General features: G+C 39.8%; 1 protein-coding gene across 4 annotated transcripts in view; it reads right to left on the minus strand.

Annotated features, from left to right (window-relative positions):
- SLC39A9 (solute carrier family 39, member 9) overlaps positions 1-21,644 on the minus strand; it is a 70,134-nt gene that overhangs the window by 18,029 nt on the left and 30,461 nt on the right. For 3 of the 4 annotated variants that reach the window (XM_011949675.1, XM_011949677.1, XM_011949674.1), the window contains exon 3: positions 4,467-4,664. In XM_011949675.1, coding sequence (XP_011805065.1) covers positions 4,467-4,664 — 198 coding nt within the window. Of the gene's footprint in view, positions 1-4,466; positions 4,665-4,760; positions 4,902-21,644 lie in introns of all 4 variants that reach the window. The other variant, XM_011949676.1, reaches the window with a different exon arrangement.

Raw genomic sequence — 21,644 nt, forward strand, 5'->3', positions numbered from 1 at the left:
CACCATACCTGGCGAATTTTTGTATTTTTAGTAGAGATGGGGTTTCACCATGTTGGTCAGGCTGGTCTTGAACTCCTAACCTCAGGTGATCCACCCACCTCGGCCTCCCAAAGCACTGGGATTACAGGTGTGAGCCACCGCACCCAGCCAGATTCCCATTTTTTGAATGGTTTATACTTTATTACTGTTCTTAATTATGTTGGTGCTCAACTTATCCCAGATGTGGCCAGTGGGAAACCTTTTAAGAGGGTTCCCATATCCTATGACATGCTCCCATCTTCTTCCTTCCTTCTGTTTTTTTCAGTACTAGATGTTCCAAGCCCCTGTCCTAGAATCAGTCCTGATTCTTCTCTGAAGAGCCCTGGCATGCTCATGATAGTGGGATGTCTTTAGTTCTAGGCCCCATCTCCAGACACAGCTAGGACATACACACACACACACACACACACACATATATGTATATAAAAATACATACACATAAACAAATACATTTAGAAATCCCGAGTCCAATATCTCCCTTTCCAATCCATCCCTATAGGGGTTCTTTCTTGCCTTGCTCCACTCCATACTGTGTGTTCCTTCTTCCACACTTAGAACCCTGACTCCACCAACATCAACACGACCCATTTACTCAATACTATAAAACATCTAAAGCAGCTTCAGAACAGTTCTGCCCATTCCATTACAAAACAACAATAACAACAACAACGAGTTCAGTATTGTTTATAGTTTTATCCCAGCTCTACCCAAGACTAAACATATACAGTCAAATACTACATTCATAATTTACTTGAATTAGTTTTTTTAAAACCCCTTCAGTGTGACTGTATTATTCATTTGAAATACAATTCATCTGTTGTATGGGAGTTAGTGCTCCCATCCGTATTGGTTTCATTCTATTTTTTAAATATGTAGAATATTAACATGTTTCCAAAAGTCAGAACTATACCAAAAAGGCATGCTCAGGGGAATATCATGGGCTCCCCAAACCTTTTGCCCTCTCATACCCTCCACCCCACCCTATGCAGTTAATAAATATCTTTTGTTTGCTAGCCAGTTCTTCTGTTTCTTTTTTGTAAAGATAAGTAGATACAGTTGACCACTGCACTGAACAATGTGGAGGCTGGAGTGCTGACCCCCTACACAGTCAAAAATCTACATATAACTTTTCACTCCCCAAAAACTTAACTACTAATAGCCTACTGATGATCAGAAGTCTTAATGATAACAAAGTCGATTAACATATATTTTGTTTTATGTATTAATACTCTATTTTTACAAAAAAGTAAGCTAGGTAAACGTTATTTAAAAATCATAAGAAAGAGAAAATATATTTACTATTAAGTGGAAATGGATCATCATAAAGGTTTTCATCCTCATCATCTTCACACCGAGTAGGCTGAGGAGGAGGACAAGGAGGAAGAGGAGGAGTCGGTCTTTCTGTCTCAAGGGAGGCAGAGGTAGAAGAGGTGAAGGAGGTGGAAGGGGAGGCAGGAGAGGCAGGCACACTCGGTATAACTTTTATTGAAAGAAAATCCATGTATAAATGGACTCACACAGTTCAAACCCATACTGTTCAAGGGTCAACTGTATGTTTTTCTTATTTCCCCTTCTTTCTTACACAAAACATAATATATGCTAGATGATCATTACATTTTCTGCTTTTTTTTTTTTTTCCATTTAACAATACCTCCTGGGAATCTCTCCCTATCAGTTCACAGATACCTGAATCTTTATTATTTTATTATTTTTTTTACAGCGACAGGGTTTCACACTGTCACCCAGGCTGGGGTGCAGTTATGCGATCATAGCTCACTGCGGCCTTGAATTCCAGTTTCAAGTAATCAACCTACCTCAGCTTCTCAAAATGCTGGGATTAAAGGGGTGAGCCTCTGTGCCCCACCTGAATCTTTATTCTTTTCTACAGCTACATGGTACTCCATTATGGTACATACCATAGTTCATTCAGCCAATCTCCATGACTGAACATTTAAGTATTTTCCAATGATAAATAATGCTGCATTGAATAATCTTGTGCATACGTATTTTCATAGTGGAGCTGTATTTGAGTAAATCCCTAGAAGTGGGATTTTTGGTCAAAGGGTAAATACATATGTGGTTTTGTTAGATATTGCCAAATTCCTCTCCATGGGCGTTGTACCATTTTGCATTGGCACCCCAATATATGAGTGCCTATTATATCACAGCTTTGCCAGTCGGGTGTATTGTTAAGCTTCTGAACTTTTGCCTGACAGGTAAGAAATGGTATCTCAGCATAGCTTTGATTTGTATTCAAGTGAAACTGAACATCTTTTTATATGTTTAAGGGCCATTTTAATATCTTATTGTGATTATCTGTTCATGTCTTTTGCCCGCTTTTCTGAAGATTTTTCTGTTGACCAAAGATTCTTAGCCTGGGGTCTATAGAGGTGAGTACAGTAGAATTCAGGGGATGTCTGTGACTTTAACTTGAAAAAAATGCGTTTTTATTTTTACTAACCCCTGAAATTTAGTATTTCCTTTATCTTTTTTTTTTTTTTTTTTGAGATGCGATCTTGTTCTCTTGCTCAGGCTGAACTGGAATGCATTGGTGTGATCGTGGCTCAATGTAGCCTCAACCTCCTGGGCTCAAGTAATCTTACCACCTAAGCCTCCTGAGTAGCTGCAACTACAGGCATGCCCCATCATGCCTGGGTAATTTTTTTTTTTTTGTAGAGATGGGGTCTAGCACGTCTCCCAGGCTGGTCTTGAACTCCTGATCTCAAGTGATCCTTCCCCCTCAGCCTCTCAAAGTCCTGGGATTATAGGCATGAGCCATCACGCCTGGCCACATTTCCTTTACTTTTATTATTATTATTATTTTTGAGACAGGGTCTCACTTTGTCACCCAGGCTGGATGGAGTACAGTGGCGTGACCTCGGCTCACTGTAGCCTCAACCTCCTGGGCTTACGCATTCCTCCCGCCTCAGTCCCCCTAGTAATGGGGACTACAGGTGCGCATCACCATGCTCAGCTAATTTTTGTATTTTTCTGTAGAGACGGGGTTTTGCCATGTTGCCCAGGCTGGTCTCAAACTCCTGAACTCAAAAGGATCCGCCCGTTCTGGCCTCCCAAAGTGCTAGGATTACAGGTGAGTCACTGCAACTGGCCCTGCATTTCCTTTAATTATGAATGTAGACAATAAACCATAAGCAGTATCAGCACTATCTTTACTGCCCAGTAGAAATCAGACTAATCAGGTTATCTTACGGTTGTAGATTATCTTTAAATTATTGTTTTCACTCATCACTACTTTAAGGACTTAGAGAACTGCTGCCATGCTGCATGACTACAGCTTTCCTGTCTGCAGATGCTCATGTGGCGGAGCTGGACAACGATCAAGTAGCTCTGCATCTAATAGCCACTCAGCCACCAAACAGCGACAGTCACAGGGCTCTCCAACCAGGGACCAAGATATTTATGCCGCTTTCCAATATTTCCTATCTGCAAAATTCCCTGCTGACATATCTGAAAAAAAGATGTCTACAAATCAATCCTTGGAGAAGTTTTATAACTCTCATATTAATTTCCATCACCATGGGATTAAAGTGTATCATGTATCAGAATCCTTTATTAATAGAAATCGTACGAAAAATGTTGACCTAGCCAAAGATGAATTCATTGATCTTAAAACAAAATAGTTACTACGACTGGAGTTAAATTTGAAAAGTCTTGGGGAATTCTAGTTGTCCTTTAGAGAAGCTTATGATTCCTTAAAAAGCAAGCTACAAATGCGTTTAGGTACATTTGTAAGAAAATACCTTTGTAAATCCAAGATTTTCTACACCAACAACCAACAAAACAAAAACTCAAAATCAACCAGATGTTTAACTTGACATACATGTTGCCTTGTTACAGACTACCTCATAATTTAATGTTCTTAAGCCAAGCATATTATTACGTAATAGCTAGCATACTAATGTCCTAGAAAATAAAATTCAACTCTAACTTGTTTAGGATTTAAATGTATTATCTCATTATTTAATGCACTGATAAAGATATACATTACTTTATCACAAATTTGTTCTGTTGTTTTAGTAACTGTATTTCAACATAGGTGTTTTCTCTGTGATCCTAGGTACTATGTTTTATACATTTAAAAACAATATTCCAATAAAAGGTCCACAGTCTTTAGACTTCCTAAGGGCTCCATAGCAAAAAACTAAGTTAAGAACTTCTGCCCTAGACTCTCAACCAAATGTGGCAGCTTTAAGACAAGCAAAGTAATAAACCAATAAACACTTATTTGTGCCACATGCCACAACTCACTAGCTCTCCCCACTTAGTTAAATGTTCACTAGAACCCAAGGAAGACAAGAGTTTTAGCACTAAATATGGCCACCGATACAGACTGAAATATTTGATCATTTTTAACTTTCTAAACTGCAAATGTATTGCACTGCCCAGAAAGCCTTGGAGCCACTCACCGTCAGTAGGATGCACATGGGAGTTACCAATCTGGTCCACCAGCAGCATGAAAACGAAGCCCAGTACGAGGGAAACACCAATATAGGCATGCAGCTGTGTGTGGTCGTGGCTGTGCTCATGTTCATGGACAACTGATTTTTCTGCTGCTTTGTCTGATGTAATCACATCATGTGTTTCACTCGCTTGGTGGTGTTTTCCTAGAGCAGAATAAACCATAAAGAGAAAATATGTTTTTCCCCTAAAAACATTTTCATGTAGGAGTTTCCATTCTTTGTATTTCAAGCTCTACTTACTTTACTGTAAAGACATCCACTTTCTATATTGTAATCCAGCCAATCATTAACTCCTTCAACTTAAAGTTCATGATGAAAAAATTCCCAAATGTCTTCTGCCTTTGGCATGCAGACCTTCTGACTGCCTATTATTCTCAAAACCTGGGAAGTGGAAGCAAATCACCATGCAAGAAAGCAATCATATTCCCAAAGGGACACCATCCCCAAATATTCCTCTGTCTGAGAAATTCATGCCAATCTCACCAGAAAATACACTGTTTTATTCTGATGAAAATAGGCAAATGAAGAGCAGTAACAATGAAAATAATTGCAATCAAATTCATCTAGTTCATACCTAGGCTGATATAAAAATTTCAAATAAGGAACAAATTGAGTAGAAAATTTTTAGCTTTATAAAACATCAGCAGACAATTGCCAGCAAGAAACCAAAAGGGCAGAGCAGTTTAAGAGGCACATCCTTCAGTCTAAATTCAGTTCTAGAAATATGGAGGATGGGAGACTCTGAATTGCAGTAAATGATACCTGGCCAGTTGATAATCCCAGTTTACAGTAACATATTTGTCACTTAAAACATAAATGCTTCAAGGCCAAAATGCTTACCTTTGCTGTATTTCATGAATAGAGAATAACATACTAGATATTTATAATTTATAATCAGATTAAGCAGTTTAACTAACCCTTTTTAAAAAAATTGAGACAAGGTCTCATCTTTCATCCAGGCTGGAGTACAACAGTGGTGCAATTATGGCTCACTGCACCCTCCACCTCCCGGGCTCAAGCAATCCTCCTACCTCAGCCTTCCAAGTAACTGAGAAACCACAGGCAAGTACCACCATAACCAGCTAATTTGAATTTTTTTTTTTGTAGAAATGGGGTCTCCCTATGTTGCTTAGGCTGGTCTTGAAATCTGGGGCTCAGGTGATCCTCCCACCTCGACCTCCCAAAGTGGTGGGATTACAAGTATGAGCCACCGCGCCCAGCCTAGAGACCCTCTCTCTTAAAAACAAAATAGGCCAGGTGCAATGGCTCATGCCTGTAATCGCAGCACTTTGGGAGGCCAAGGCAGGCAGATCACGAGGTCAGGAGATCAATGCCAACACGGTGAAACCCCATCTCTACTAAAAATACAAAAATTAGCTGGGCATGGTGGCACATGCCTATAACCCCAGCTACTAAGGAGGCTGAGGCAAAAGAATCGCTTGAACCAGGGGGTCGGAGGTTGCAGTGAGCCGAAATCGCATCACTGCCCTCCAGCCTGGCAACAGAGGGAGACTCTGTCTCAAAAAAATTAAACAAACAAAACAAAACAGTTTCACAAAATAATATCCAACCTTACAACAGTTACAACGCACTCTCCTGTTTCTTTCTTTCTCTCTCTCTTTCTTTTTGAGACAGCATATGGCCCTTTCACCCAGACTAGACTACAGTAGTGCAATCTCAGCTCACAGTAACCTCCATTTCCTGGACTCAAGTCATCCTCCTGCTTCGGTCTCCTGAGAAGCTGGACTACAGACGTGAGCTACCAAATCCTGCTAATTTTTATATTGTTTTTGTGGAGATGGAGTTTTGCCATGTTGCCCAGGCTGGTCTCAAACTCCTGAGCTCAAGTGATCCACCCACCTTGACCTCCCAAAGTGCTGGGATTACAGGCTTAAGTCACCATGCCTGATACTATTCTTTTCTTTTTGAGACAGAGTCTCGCTCTATACCCAAGTTGGAGTGCAGTGGCATGATCTCAGCTCACTGCAATCCTGTGCCTCCAGGGTTCAAGTGGTTCTCATGCTTCAGCCTCCCGAGTAGCTGGGTTTACAGGTGTGCTACATGGTGAGTTCTTGCGAGATCTGATGGTTTTTAAGGGGCCCTTCCCCTCTTCACTCAGCACTTTTCCTTCCCACCGCCTTGCTTTCCCTTCGCTTTCCACCAGGATTTTAAGTTTGCTGAGGCCTCCCCAGCCATGCTGAACTGTGAGCCAATTAAACCTCTTTAATGACCTTTATAAATTACCCAGGCTTCAGGGCCTTTTGTGGTTGCATATGAATTTTAGGATAATTCTTTCTATTAAGGTTTATTTGGCTTACAGTTCTGCAGGCTGTCCAAGCAGCATGAATCTGAGGATCTCAGGAAGCTTCCAATCATTGCAGAAGGGGAAGAGGAGTCAGCATGTCACAAGACAAGAGAGGGGAGGGGTGCCATGCTCTTTTAAACAACTAGTTCTCCAGTTAAATTACAGAGGGAGAACTCATTAGCAAGGGGACAGCATCAGTATGTTTATGAGGGATCCACTCTCCTGACCCAAACACCTCGCGCCAGGCCCCGCCTCCAACATGTGTTGATCACGTTTCAACACGAGATGTGGAGGGGACAAATGCCCAAACCATAGCAAATGCCACTGGAATTATGATAGGGATTGCATTAAATCTGTAGATCACTTTGGGTAGCATGGATATTTTAACAACGTTAATTCTTCCAATTCATGAACACAGAATACCTTACTTATATCTTCTTCAATTTCTTTAATCAATGTTTTATAGTTTTCAGCACATAGATCTTTTACCTCTGTGGTTAAATTTATGCCCAAGTATTTTATTTTATTTTATTTTCTGATGCTATTTTGAATGAAATTGTTTTCATAGTTTCTTTTTCAAAGAGTTCATTGTCAGTGTATAAAAATGCAACTGATACTTGTATGCTGATTTTGTATCCTGCAACTTCACTGCATTTGTTTATTAGTTGTAATAATTTTTTGATGGAGTCCTTAGGTATTTCTATGTATAAGATCATCTCATCTGAAAACAGAGACAACTTTACTTCTTCCTTTCCAATCTGAATGCCTTTTATCTTCTTTTATCTGCCTGATTGTTCTGGCTAGGGCCCCCTACATTTTATTTAAATGTAGAGTAAAGTGATAGACAAAGCCACAGATAATCATACCTCTATAAAGAATCTGACACATGGCATTCCTACAGAAGAGATAAAAATGAGATAATCTATATTGAGCCATGCCTGACAATAGCAGTTTTGACAATACATCACATTTATATTTTCATCTTTGACCCAATAGTCGACCTTCCTAAAAACACCAATTCTAACAGTCCAAAGAATTTTGAGATGTTTTCAGATTTTGGCTCCACAGTAAACCGCTGCATTACCCAATAATCTTTGAAGTTCTTAAAACTTGTTTCTATAGAGTTTTTTTTTTCACATGAAAACTGATAATCATCTAATTCCAGTGATTTTAGAGCTGTAATTACATATGAGTAAGAGGTTCCTTTTTACATTAATTAGTATTTGATAATGCTTATTAAAGCATCAGAGCACTTAGTTAACATGATATACTGAGTTCTGAAAACAATATATTATCATAATTATAAGGTCCACAGCAGAATGAAACCATAGGCTGTAGTAACATGTATATAAACTTCTTTCTTGAAGTATGAAGAAAAGTTGGTTTGGTCTACAAGAAAGAAAGAGGGGGGCTGGGCGCAGTGGCTCATGCCTGTAATCCCAGCACTTTGGGCGGCCAAGGCAGGCAGATCACCTAAGGTCAGGCACTCAAGACCAGCCTGGCCAACATGGTAAAACCCTGTCTCTGCTAAAAATACAAAAATTAGTTATGCATGGTGGCAGGTGCCTGAAATCCCAGCTACTAGGGAGGTTGAGGCAGGAGAATCACTTCAACCCAGAAGGTGGAAGTTTCAGTGAGCCGAGATGGTGTCATTGCACTCCAGTTTGGGTGATAAGAGCAAAACTCTGTCTAAAAAAAAAAAAAAAAAACAGGAGAAAGGGAAGATGGTAAGAAAAGAGAGAGTACAGCAGCAAAAACAAAATTACAATGATATGTCTAAACTCATCAGTATGAAGATGTAAAAAATTTGGAGACAGCTTAGCTGAAAGGTAATATCATGGTTAAGTTACCTCACACATTTGTTTTGAGTTACTCTTCCCAGCACTTTGGGAGGTTGAGGCGGGTGAATCACGACATGATGAGTTCAAGACCAGCCTGGCCAAGATGGTGAAACCCCATCTCTACTAAAAATACAAAAATTAGCCGGGCATGGTGGCAGGTGCCTATAATCCCAGCTACTCAGGAGGCTGAGGCAGAGAATTGCTTGAACCTGGGAGGCGGAGGGTGCAGTGAGCTGAGATTGTGCCACTGCACTCCAGCCTGGGTGACAGAGTGAGCCTCTGTCTCAAAAAAACAACAAAAAATTTCTTTAACAGGGGTATTAACATTTTAAATTTTAAAAGGAATGTTGGAGACATCTGATGCTGGCCATGTTAGAGTAAGTGCATTTTGACGTCAATCGCCCACTGATTACAACAAAAACTGGACAAAACACACCAAAAAACAGCTACTTCAGGACTACAAAACGTAAACAACAGCAAGTGAACGGAAAGCAGCAAAAAATTCTAGAGAGATCCTGTCCTTCTGGCCAGAGGACCAGGAAAAGAGGCTGCTAAGATGTAGTGAAGTACAGGAAAGTCTCCCCTTTTTTTTCTTTCCCTCCTCTTTTTTCTTTCCTGGTCCTGCCTTTAAGGCAGCCCCAGTTGCAGAACTGCATGGTGGCAACAAAGGCAGTTAAAATCCCATCTTTCCGGCCAGAGCAAATAGAAAAAGGGACTCCAGTGGTCTGAAGTGTCTAGGGGGAAACCTGGTTATGCTGCTCTGCCTTTTCTGCTCTTACTTTCCTTTGATAGAAGCCCAAGTTACATGGAACTATGTGGTGGCAACACATGCAGTGTTGCATGCAGCCACACATGCAACACATGCAGCCAAAACTCTAGAGAAATCTTGTCTTTCTTGACAGAGGAGCAGGAAAAGGGGGTCTGTTTGCAAGAGAATGTGAAAGGAACACTTGAGAGGAAAGAGCTGAGGGATGTGTTAATCCTATGTATAAATGGCACAAGTCCCAGGCTCACTCCTGAACTCAGTATACACAGGACATAGCCAAAGCAGCATTGTAAAGGCTTTGAAAACTCAGCTAAAATGAGAACCATCATCAAAAAGACAAAAACAAAAACAAAAAAAACAGAACTTTCAGACTGAATCTAGGTTAACTTTCTGCTAAAACAAAAGAAACAAACATTCTTCAGAGATTTTGACAGGACTCAGATTCTCAAGTTATAATATTCAAAATGTCCAGCATACAATCAAATTATATGACATACAAAGAAACAGAAAATTCTGACCAATTACCTGGCCTAAAGGTAAAAAATCCTCAAATAAATGAATGTCCTCAGCAGAAAAACAGAAACTATAAAAAGAAACCAACTGGAAATTTTAGAACTGAAAAATATAATATCTAAAGTAGTAAATTCACTGGATGGGATCAATAATAAACTGGAAATGGCCAGACACAGTGACTCACGCCTATAATCCCAGCATTTTTGGAGGCCAAGGCAGGTGGATCACCTGAGGTCAGGAGTACCAGACCAGCCTGGGCAACATGGTGAAATCCCGTCTCTACTGAAAATGCAAAAATTAGCCAGGCATGGTGGCACACCCCTGTAATCTCTGCCACTTGGGAGGCTGAGGCAGGAGAATTGCTTGAACTGGAGAGGCAGAGGTTGCAGCAAACCCAGATCAGATCACGCCACTGCATTCCAGACTGGGCAAAAGAGCAAGACCTTGTCTCAAAAAATAAATAAATAAAATAAAATAAAATAAAGAAAATAGTAGACTGCAAAGGACAGAGGAATGAATCAGGGAATCTGGCTACAATGGCAGAGGTAAGAAGTACAAATTAAGATCACATGGCTCACAAAGCCTAAAAAATATGTACTATTTGATGCTTTACAGAAAAAGTTTGCTAATCCCTGGTCTAAACACACCAATTAGAAGACAGAAGTTGTCAAACTAGGGTTTTTAAAAAAGATACAACTATATACCATCTGTAAGAAGTCCACTTTAAATGAATGGCAGAGGCTAAAAATAAAAGGATAGCAGGGAAAGATACAACCATGATCGAGAGAAAACTGAGTGGTTATATTAAAATTAGATGAAGTAGACTTGAGAACAAGACATATTATCAGGAATAAAGAGGGATATTACACAATGATTAAAAAGGTCAATTCACCATGGCATAGCACTCCTAAACATGTAGGTACCTAACCAAAGAGCTTCAACATACATAAAGCAAAAGCTAATAGAAATGAAGAGAAACAGATAAATCCACGATCATATTTGAAGACTTCAGTACTCCCATCTTAGTAACAGACAGAAGCAGAAAATAAGCAAAGATATAGAAGACCAATATTATCAAACAACTTGACTTAAAATTTACAGAACAAGAGAATGTACATTCTTTTCAAGTGTACATGGAACATTCCACAAGATAAACCATATGCTGGACCATTAAAAAAGCATTTACAAATTTGTAAGTTTTCAAATCATACTAACTCGAAATCAGTAACAGAATCAGGGACAAAATGAAGCAACCAACCAAATTTTAAAAAGATACCACTCAAAAATTTGGAAATTAAATCACACAATTCTAAGTAACACATGGGTAAAAGACGAAGTCGCATAAGAAATTAGAAAATATTTCAAACTAAATAAAGATAAAAATATAGCACACTAAAATTTTGAGATGCAAATAAAGTAGTGCTTAGAAAGAAATTTATAGCATTAAATTCTTTTTTCAGAGAGGGTCTTGTTCTTTCATCCAGCCTAGAGTGCAATGGCATAATCATGGCTCACTGCAGCCTCAACCTCCTGCTGTGTGTGTCACTGCGGCCACCTCATTTTTTTGTAGTCATTGCGCCCACCTCATTTTTAAAATTTTTTTTTTGGCCAGGCGCGGTGGCTCAAGCCTGTAATCCCAGCACTTTGGGAGGCCGAGATGGGCGGATCACGAGGTCAGGAGATCGAGACCATCCTGGCTAACACAGTGAAACCCCGTCTCTACTAAAAAAATACAAAAAAAACTACCCGGGTGAGGTGGTGGGCACCTGTAGTCCCAGCTACTCGGGAGGCTGAGGCAGGAGAATGGCGTAAACCCGGTTTTACGCCACAAACACAGAGCTTGCAGTGAGCTGAGATCCGGCCACTGCACTCCAGCCCAGGCGACAGAGCGAGACTCCGTCTCAAAAAAAAAAAAAAAATTTTTTTTGTAAATAGAGGGTCTTCATATGTAGCTCAGGTTAATCTCAAACTGCTGGTCTGAAGTTATCGTCCTGCCTTAGCTTCCCAAATTACTGGGAGGCCAAGGCAGGTGGATCACCTGAGTTCAGAAGTTCAAGACCAACCTGACCAATATGGTGAAACCCTGTCTCCACTAAAAATACAAAAATTAGCCAGACACGGTGGTGGGTGCCTGTAATCCCAGCTACTTGCAAGGTTGAGACAGGAGAATTGCTTGAACCCGGAAGATGGAGGTTGCAGTGAGCCAAGATCATGCCACTGCACTCCAGTCTGGGCAACAGAGCAAGACTCTGTTGTAAAAAAAAAAAAAAGAGAGAGAAAAGAAAAGAATTACATGCCTGTAATCTCAGCACTTTGGGAGTCCGAGGTGGGAGGATTACTTGAGGTCAGGAGCTTGAGACCAGCCTGGCCAACATGGTGAAACGCCGTCTCTACTAAAAATACAAAAATTAGCTGGGCATGGCGGCACGAGCCTGTAGTTCCAGCTCTTTGGGAGGCTGAGGCATTAGAATCACTTGAACCTGGGGGGAGGAGGTTGCAGTGAGCTGAGATTGTGCCACTGTACCCAGCCTGGGTGACAAAGCGAGGCCTTGCCTCGGAGAAAAGAAGAAAAGAAAAGAAAGGAAAGGAAAGGGGAGGGAAGGGGAAAGGAGGGGAGGGAAGGGAAACTTCAAATCAATGAGCTTCACCTAAAGAAACTTTAAAAAGTAGGAGGAAATAAATCAATTATTTGAAAGACACAAACTTCCAAAGCATACTCAAGTAGAAATAGGTAACTTGAACAGTCCTATATCTACCTATTTAAAAAACTGAATTCATAGTTAATAACCTTCCATCATAGAAAACTCCAGGCCAAGATGGCAAATTCACTAGTAATTTCTAACAAATATTTATGGAAGAAATATTATTGATTTTATATATTCTCGTCTAGCATATAAAAAAGAAGGGAACACTTCCCAAATCTAAGAGGCCAGCATTACCTTGATAAAACCATACATAGATGTTGTTAGAAAGGAAAACTACAGGCCAATATTCTTCATGAACAAAAACACAAAAATGCTTAATAAAATATTAGCAAATTGAATCCAGCAGCATATAAAAAGAATTATATACAATAACTAGGAGGTGAGTATATGCAAGTCTAGTTCAACATTTGAAAATCAATCACTGCAATTCACTCCACTAACAGACTGAAAAAAGCATCTGATGAAATTCAACAACCATTCAAGATAAACACTCTCAGCACACTAGGAAGAGAATGAAACTTCCTTATATCATTAAAGTGGCCATACTGCCCAAAGCAATCTACAGATTCAATGTTATTCCTATCAAACACCAACATCATGTTTTACAGAACTAAAAAAACTATTCTAAAATTCATATGGAACCAAAAAACAGAACAAATAGCCAAAACAATCCTAAGCAAAAAGGACAAAGCCAGAGGCAACACATTACCTGATTTCAAACTACACTGTAAGACTACGGTAACCAAAACAGTGTGGTCCTGGTAGAAAAACAGACACATATACCAATGGAACAGAATAGAGAACCCAGAAATAAAGCCATATACTGACAGTCATCTGATCTTCAACAAAGTCAATATGGAGGACTCCCTAGTCAATAAATGGTGCTGGGATAGTTTGCTAACCATATGTGGGGTAATGAAACTGGACCGCTACCTTTTACCAAATACAAAAACTAACTCAAGGTGAATTAAAGATTTAAATGTAAGACCTCAAACTGTAAGAATCCTAGAAGAAAACCTAGGAAACCACTCTGGACATCAGCCTTGGGAAAGAATTTATGACTAAGTCCTCAAAAGCAATTGCAACAAAAACAAAAATTGACAAGTAGGAACTAATAAAACTAAACAGCTTCTGAAACAGACAACCTACAGAACAGGAGAAATTATTCACAAAGTAGGCATCTGACAAAAGTTTAGTATCCACAATCTATAAGGAACTTTAAAAACTGAGTAAGTAAAAGACAATCACATTAAAAAATGGGCAGACATAAACAGACCCTTCTCAAAAAGACATATAAGCTGCCAACAAACATGAAAAACTGCTCCAAATCACTAAGCAGCAGAGAAATGCAAATCAAAACCACAATGAGATATCATCTTATACCAATCACAATGGATATTATTAAAAAGTCAAAAAACAACATGCTGGCAAGGCTAGGGAGAAAAGGGAACACACACTGTTGGTGGGAATGTAAATTAGCTCAGTCACTGTGGAAAGCAGTTTTGGAGATTTCTTGAAGAATAAAACAGAGCTAACATTCAACCCCGCAATCCCATTACTGTGTATCTATCCAAAAGAAAACAAATCCCTGTACCAAAAAGACACCATGCACTCTTATGTTCATCACAGCACTATTCTGGATAGCAAGGACATGGAATCAACCTACTTGCCCATCAACGGTGGACTGGATAAAGAAAATGTGGTACATATACACCACGGAATACCATTCAGCCATATGAAGAACGAAATCATGTCCTTTGCAGCAAGGTGGATGAAGCTGGAGGCTATTACCCTAAGTAAATTAATGCAGGAACAGAAAATCAAATACCATATGTTCTCACTTATAAGTAGGAACTGAACATCAGGTACTCATAGACATAAAGACAGCAGTAATAGAAACTGGGGACTACTAGAAGGGGAGGAAAGGAAGACGGCAAAAGGTGAAAAATTATTGGTATGCTCAGTGCCTGGGTGATGGGATCATTTGTAGCCCAAACCTCAGCATCATGAAACAGACCCAGGTAACAAACCTGTACATGTACTGCCTAAATCTAAAATAAAAGTTTAAAAAAAAAACAAGAGAAAGAAAAAGGGAATCCATAAAAAATCTATACCTAACCTCATATTTAATGGTGAAGGACTGAATGAAAGTAAGGCAAGAATGCTCATTTTCATTCCTAATCAATCTCATATGGATAGTCTAGTCAATGCAATAAGGAAGGTTAAAAAAAAAAAAAAGGCAGCTAGGAAAGGAAAAGGTTAAGTTGTCCCTATTCACAGATGACATGATTATTTATGTGGCAAATCCCAAGGAATCTACAAAAAAGCGCCTATACGAAATGAAATTTCTTATACTAGAACTTCCTATATGCTAGAATACTAGACATTGAAAACATTATAAAAGTAATATTTACAATTACTAAAAACCTGAAATATTTAGGCATAACTCAATAAACTATCTGCTGATCTGTATGCTAAAATTACAACACTGATGAAATAAATCAAAGAAGATCTAAATAAACAGAGAGACATACAGGGCTCATGGATTGGAAAATACAATATTCTTAAGATGTCTCTTCTCCCCCAAATTTATAGATTCAACTCAATTTCAGTTAGAATCCCAGCATGATTTATTCTATAGATATTTGACAAGCTGATTTTAAAATGTTATCGAAAGGCAAAGAAGTTTACGGAAAGCCAAAACAATTTTGAAAAATAAGAACAAAGTGGGCTGGGTGGGGTGGCTCATGCCTGTAACCCCAGCCAAGGTAGGAGGGTCGCTTGAGGCCAGGAGTTCAAGATCAGCCTGGGCAACAGAGTGAGGCTGTCTCTCTAAAAAGTTTAAATAATTAGCCAGACATGGTGGCATGCACCCGTAGTCCTAGCTGCTGGAGAGGCTGAAATGGGAGGATTGTTTGAGCACAGGAGTTCAAGGTTACAGTGAGCTATGATCACGCCACTGCACGCTCCAGCCTGGGTGACAGAGTGAGACCCTGTCTCAAAACAAAAAGAGAAAACTAAGAATAAAGAAAGACTCCACTACTTGATTTCAAGATTTGCTATAAAGCTACATCAAGACAACGTAGTGCCAGTAAAAGGTAAACACACAGATCAGTAAAACAGAATAGAGAATCCAGAAATAGACCAACACGAATACAGTTAATTGATTTTTGACAAAAGTGCAAAGACAATTCAATAGAGGAGGGATGTTTTTTTCAACAAATGGTGTTAGAACTACTGAACATCCACCCATATGCCAAAAAATGAACTTTCACTTGCATTCAAAATTATATCAAAATAAATCATAGAATTAAATGTAAAACTGAAAATCATAAAAGTTCTAGAAGAAAACAAAACAGATAGTATCTTTGTGAATTTGGGCTCAGCAAGGGGTTTTAGATATGACACTAAAAGCAAAATCTCAAAAGAAGTAACTGATAAACTGGACTTCATCAGAATTAAAAACTGCTCTCTAAAAGTTACTGTTAAGAGAATGAAAAGATAAGCCACGAACTAGGAGAAAATATTTGTAGAACACATATCTGATAAAGGACTTGTATCTAGAATATATAAAGGATTCTCAAAACTCAATAATAAGAAAACTCAATTTTTAAAATGAACAAAATGTTTGATATCACCACAGAAGCTGTAACAATGGCAATTAAGCATATGAAAAGATATTCAGCATCATCACAGGGAAATGCAAATTAAAACCACACTGAGATATCACTATGCTGCCATTAGAATGGCTAAAATAAAAAATTAAAACAAAACAGACAACACTAAGTGTTGACAAGGAAGGGGAGAACTGGAACTCTCATCTATTATTGATGTGAATGCAAAATATTACAGTCATTTTAGAGTTTGTCAGTTTTTTTATGAAATGAAACACATATTTGTTATGTGACCCAGCAATCCTACTTGTAAGTATTCTTTCATCTTGCTCTGTTGCCAAGGCTGGAGTGCAGTGGCACAATCTCAGCTCACTGCAACCTCTGCCTCCCAGCCTCATGCAATCCTCCCACTTCAGTCTCCCAAGTAGCTGGGACTACAGGTGTGCAGCACCACGCGTGGGTAATTTTTTGTAAGGACAGGGTTTCACTATGTTGCCCAGGCTGGCACTTGTAAGTATGCAAGAAGAATAAAAACTCATGTTCATACAAAAACCTGTACATTAATAGTTACTTTATTCATAGTCACCCAAACCAGGAACCACCCATATATATGTCTTCCAACTGGTGAAAGAATAGACAAATATGGTTCATGCAAACAACGAAATATTACTCAGGTACAAACTATTGATACACAGAACAATATAAGGGGACTTCAAAAAGCTTGTGGAAAAATGGAATTAAAAGATTAAAAAATTTAAAACTATAAACTTTATTACTGAACATAAGCTCTATCAAGTGTGAGACACTTTTGTAAATGATGATACCAGCTATTTAGTTCACCCCTAAATAACTGAGGGTCCTGGAAATTTAATCATGTCAATGCAGTCTTTTTTACATTATTAACTGAAGAAAAATGGGTACCCTTTATAGATTTTAAGATTAGGAAACAAAAAGAAGTCGGAAGGAGCCAAATTAGGACTATAAAGCGGGTGCCCAAAACTTTCCTGTTGAAAAATCTCACAAAATTGCCCTTGTCTGATGAGAGCAATGAGCAGGAAAATTGTCGTGGTGGAGGACTCTCTGATCAAGCATTCCTGGGCAATCTTCTGCTAACACTTTGGCTAACTTTTTAAAAACACTCTTATAATACGCAGATGTTATGGTTCATTGGCACTCTAGAAAATCAACAAGTAAAATGCCTTGCACATCCCCAAATACTGTTTGTTGCCAGCGACCTTTGCTCTTAACCGATCCACTTTTGCTTTGACCACTTCCACTTCTCAGTAGCCATTGCTTTGAATGTGGTTTGCCTTCAGGATCATACTGGTAAAGCCATGTTTCATCTTCTGTTACAATTCTTTGAAAAAAATGCTCCAGGATCTTGATCCCACTTGGGTCCCATTTCCATTCAAAGCTCTGCTCTTGTCTGCAGCTGATCTGGGCACAACCGTTTTGGCACCTACTGAGTGGGAAGTTTGTTCAATGTAAAATTTTCAGTCAGAATTGTGTAAGCTGAACCAATTTACAGGGCTATGGGGCTGGCTAATTTTTGTGCTGTTAATTGTTAGTCTTCTTTAGTTAGGGCATGAACAAAATTAATTTTTTCTTTGAAAATAGGTGTAGGCCGGGCACGGTGGCTCACGCCTGTAATTCCAGCACTTTGGGAGGCCGAGACGGGCGGATCACGAGGTCAGGAGATCAAGACCATCCTGGCTAACACAATGAAACCGCATCTCTACTAAAAAATATAAAAAACTAGCCGGGCGTGGTGGTGGGCGCCTGTAGTTCCAGCTACTCGGGAGGCTGAGGCAGGAGAATGGCGTAAACCCGGGAGGCAGAGCTTGCAGTGAGCCAAGATCTGGCCACTGCACTCCAGCCTGGGTGACAGAGCGAGACTCTGTCTCAAAAAAAAAAACGAAAGAAAATAGGTGTGGATGGTCTCCTGCTGCAGGCTTCATCTTCAACATCATCTTGTCCCTTCTTAAAACAAGTTAGCCATTTGTAAACTGCTGAATTCTTTGGGGCACTGTCCCCATAAACTTTTTTTTTTTTTTGAGACAGAATCTTGCTCTGTTGTCAGGATGGAGTGCAGTGACGTGATCTCGGCTCACTGCAACCTCCGCTTCCTGGGTTCAAGCGATTCTCCTGCCTCAGCCTCCCAAGTAGCTGGGATTACAGACATGCGCCAGCACGCCCAGCTAATTTTTGTATTTTTAGTAGAGATGGGGTTTCACCATATGGGCCAGGATGGTCTCGATCTCTTGACCTCATGATCCGCCCACCTTGACTCTCAAAATGCTGGGATTATGGGCGTGAGCCACCACACTCGGTCCCCGTAAACTTTTTGTAAACCATCAATGATTGTACCATTCTTACACCCAACCTTCCCCATAAGTTTGCTGTTTGTTCTTGTTTCAATCTGAGCAGAATTCATGTTGCTCTGATATGGGCTCTTTTCAAACTGCTGTCTTAACCTTCTTAGTGCTTCTAAGTAGATCCTGTTCAGACATGTTATAAAGAGTTAGCCCAAGCTTATTTTAATGCAAAAAAGTTTTTTGAAATCCATGCATAGTTTTTCCATAATACACATTTTCCCTTCATATACTGACCCTCAAATGCATTATGCTAAGTAAGAAGCCAGACCCAAAGGTTACATGATTCCATTCATGACATTCTGAAAAGGCAAAACTATATAGACAGAGATCAGTGGTTGCCAGGGGTTGGGAGTGGAGAAAAGATTTTATTACAAATGGACAGCACAAGCATATTTTTTGGGGTGACAAAACTGTTCTGTATCTTGATTGCAGTGGTGATAACATCACTCTCTATGCATCTGTCAAAACTTATAGATGTGTACACCAAAAAAGTGAATGTAAAATATATAAATGAAAATATTTTTTAAAAAATTTAAATGACTTAGGGCTGGAAACTAATCTATGATGAAAGGTTAAAGAGAATGTTTATTTTCAGAAAAGACCTATAAAGCACTTTGTAATCTGTTTTCAAATGACACCATAAAATTATTCTGGCTGGGTACAGTGGCTCACACCTGTAATCCCAGCACTTTGGAAGGCTGAGGTGGGCGGATCACTCGAGCCCAGGAGTTCGAGACCAGCCTGGGCAATATGGTGAAATCCCATCTCTATTAAAAAATCTGAAAACTAGCTGGGTGTGGTGTCATGCGCCTGCAGTCCCAGCTACTTGGGAGGCTGAGGTAGGAGGGTCACCTGAGCCTGGGGAAGTCAGGGCTGCAGTGATCACACCACTGCACTCCAGCGTGGGAGACAGAGTGAGTCCCTGTCTGGAAAAAAAAAAAAAAAAAAAAAATTATTTTGGGTCAAAAATCAGGAAAACTGAAAATAAGGGAATGCAACCTTTGGTGTTATTTTATGTGTGTGTGTACCTATGTGTATACATGTAAACACATGCATACAAAGTATATATAAGTATATACACCACACACACATATACATAACACACACACACAAATTTATGTGTATATATTGGTTTTTGTCCACAGTTCCTGGTTCATAACTTACATAGCCCTTGTTGCAGTCTTTTGTTATACTGTTGGGTGTGGTAGGCCTCAAGAGCAGGCTTTCGACCTTCTCCTGCCCTCTTCTCACCTGCCCCAAGGCAGGACTCGGGGTCTTAAGCTCCCATGAGAGGGTACGATCCTAAACCCTGAGGGGAGGAATGCTAACATCTTGAAGCTTCCATAAAAACGCAAGAGGACAGGGTTCAGGGAACGTCTGGCTAGCTGAACACATATCAGGGCTGACAGAAAGGTGAAGAACTCATCCATGTGCCAGGAGGATGGTGCACCCCAACTCCACAGGGTCAGAAGCTCTAGCACCCAGGACCCTTCCATACCTTAGTCTTTGTATTTCTTCATCTGGCTGTTTGGCTGTTTATCTGTATCCTTTAAAATATCATTCTTAGTAAACTGGTAAATGTGTTTCTCTGAGCTCTGTGACCCACTCTCACAAATTAACTGAACCCAAAGACAGGGTTGTGGGAATCCTAACTTTAAGCCAGTTGGTCAGTTCCAGAGGCCCAGGCTTGCGATTGGTGATGAGTGAAGAAGGGAGCAGTCTTGGGGACTGAGTCCTCAATCTGTGGGATCTGACACTGCCTCCAGGTAGACAGCATCAGAATTAAATTAAATTGGAGGACACTTTGGCTGGTGTCCACTGCCTGGTAGTGGGGAGATATCTCATGCATCTGGTTACAGTTTTCTTCTGTGTTTATGATTGCTATCATGTGAGAGCAGAGGAAAAATATGGTTAGAGAGAGTTTTTCTCTACACACAACCTAACACATGGTAGATAATTTTAGTCTTAAACTACACCTGGGCTGGGTGTGGTGGCTCACACCTGTAATCCCAGCACTTTGGGAGGCCAACGTGGGAGGACCGCTTGAGTCCTGGAATTGGTGACCAGCCTAGGCAACAGAGGGAGACTCTATAGCTCCAAAAAACAATAAAACATTAGCCAGGCATAGCAGTGTGCATCTATAGACCCAGCCACTCAGGAGGCTGAGGCAGGAGGATAGCTTAAACCCAAGAGATTTGAGCTGTGATCGCAAAACTGGACTATAGCCTAGGCGACAAAGTGAGATCCTGTCTCAAAACAAACAAATAAAAAAACAAACAAAAAACCCCCAACTATACACCTGAAACATGGTTTGTAAATTATATCTCAAACTGATATTAAAAATAACACAAAGAAACTATACTTGAAGCACTTCTTTCTGCTACTCCAGTGTTTCTAAAACTTGTTTCATAAGAATCGCAGACAACTTGTTAAAAATAGATATTACCTTTGTGAGGCCGAGGAGGGCGGATCACCAGGTCAGGAAATCGAGACCATCCTGGCCAACACGGTGAAACCCCGTCTCTACTAAAAATTCCAAATAATTAGGTAGGTGTGGTGGCGGACGCCTGTAGTCCCAGCTACTTATGAGACTGAGGCAGGAGAATGGCGTGAACCCAGGAGGCGGAGCTTGCAGTGAGCCGAGATTGCATCACTGCACTCCAACCTGGTTGACAGAGCAAGACTCCATCTCAAAAAAAAAAAAAAGATATTCCCAGGATCCTTCCTGGAGATTAAGGAATCTAGGCTGGAAGTCAGGAAATTATACTTTTAAAATGTACCTCTTCCTCAAGGAATTTTCATTATCAGACAACTTTAGAAAACAAAGTGCCATTCATAAAAGGACAAATACTAGGACAGTGATTTCTATAGTGGAATCATATCCTAGAAAAATTCAAGATGACCCACTAGAATATGAAAGAAAATATTGTTCTTCTATGTATATTTAAATCTCAGGCCTCAAAAACGTTCCTATTTTAGGAGTGTATTTTATAATGTACACATTA

Source organism: Colobus angolensis, unplaced genomic scaffold (genome assembly GCF_000951035.1).
Source record: "Colobus angolensis palliatus isolate OR3802 unplaced genomic scaffold, Cang.pa_1.0 Scaffold3, whole genome shotgun sequence".
Taxonomy (NCBI): domain Eukaryota; kingdom Metazoa; phylum Chordata; class Mammalia; order Primates; family Cercopithecidae; genus Colobus; species Colobus angolensis.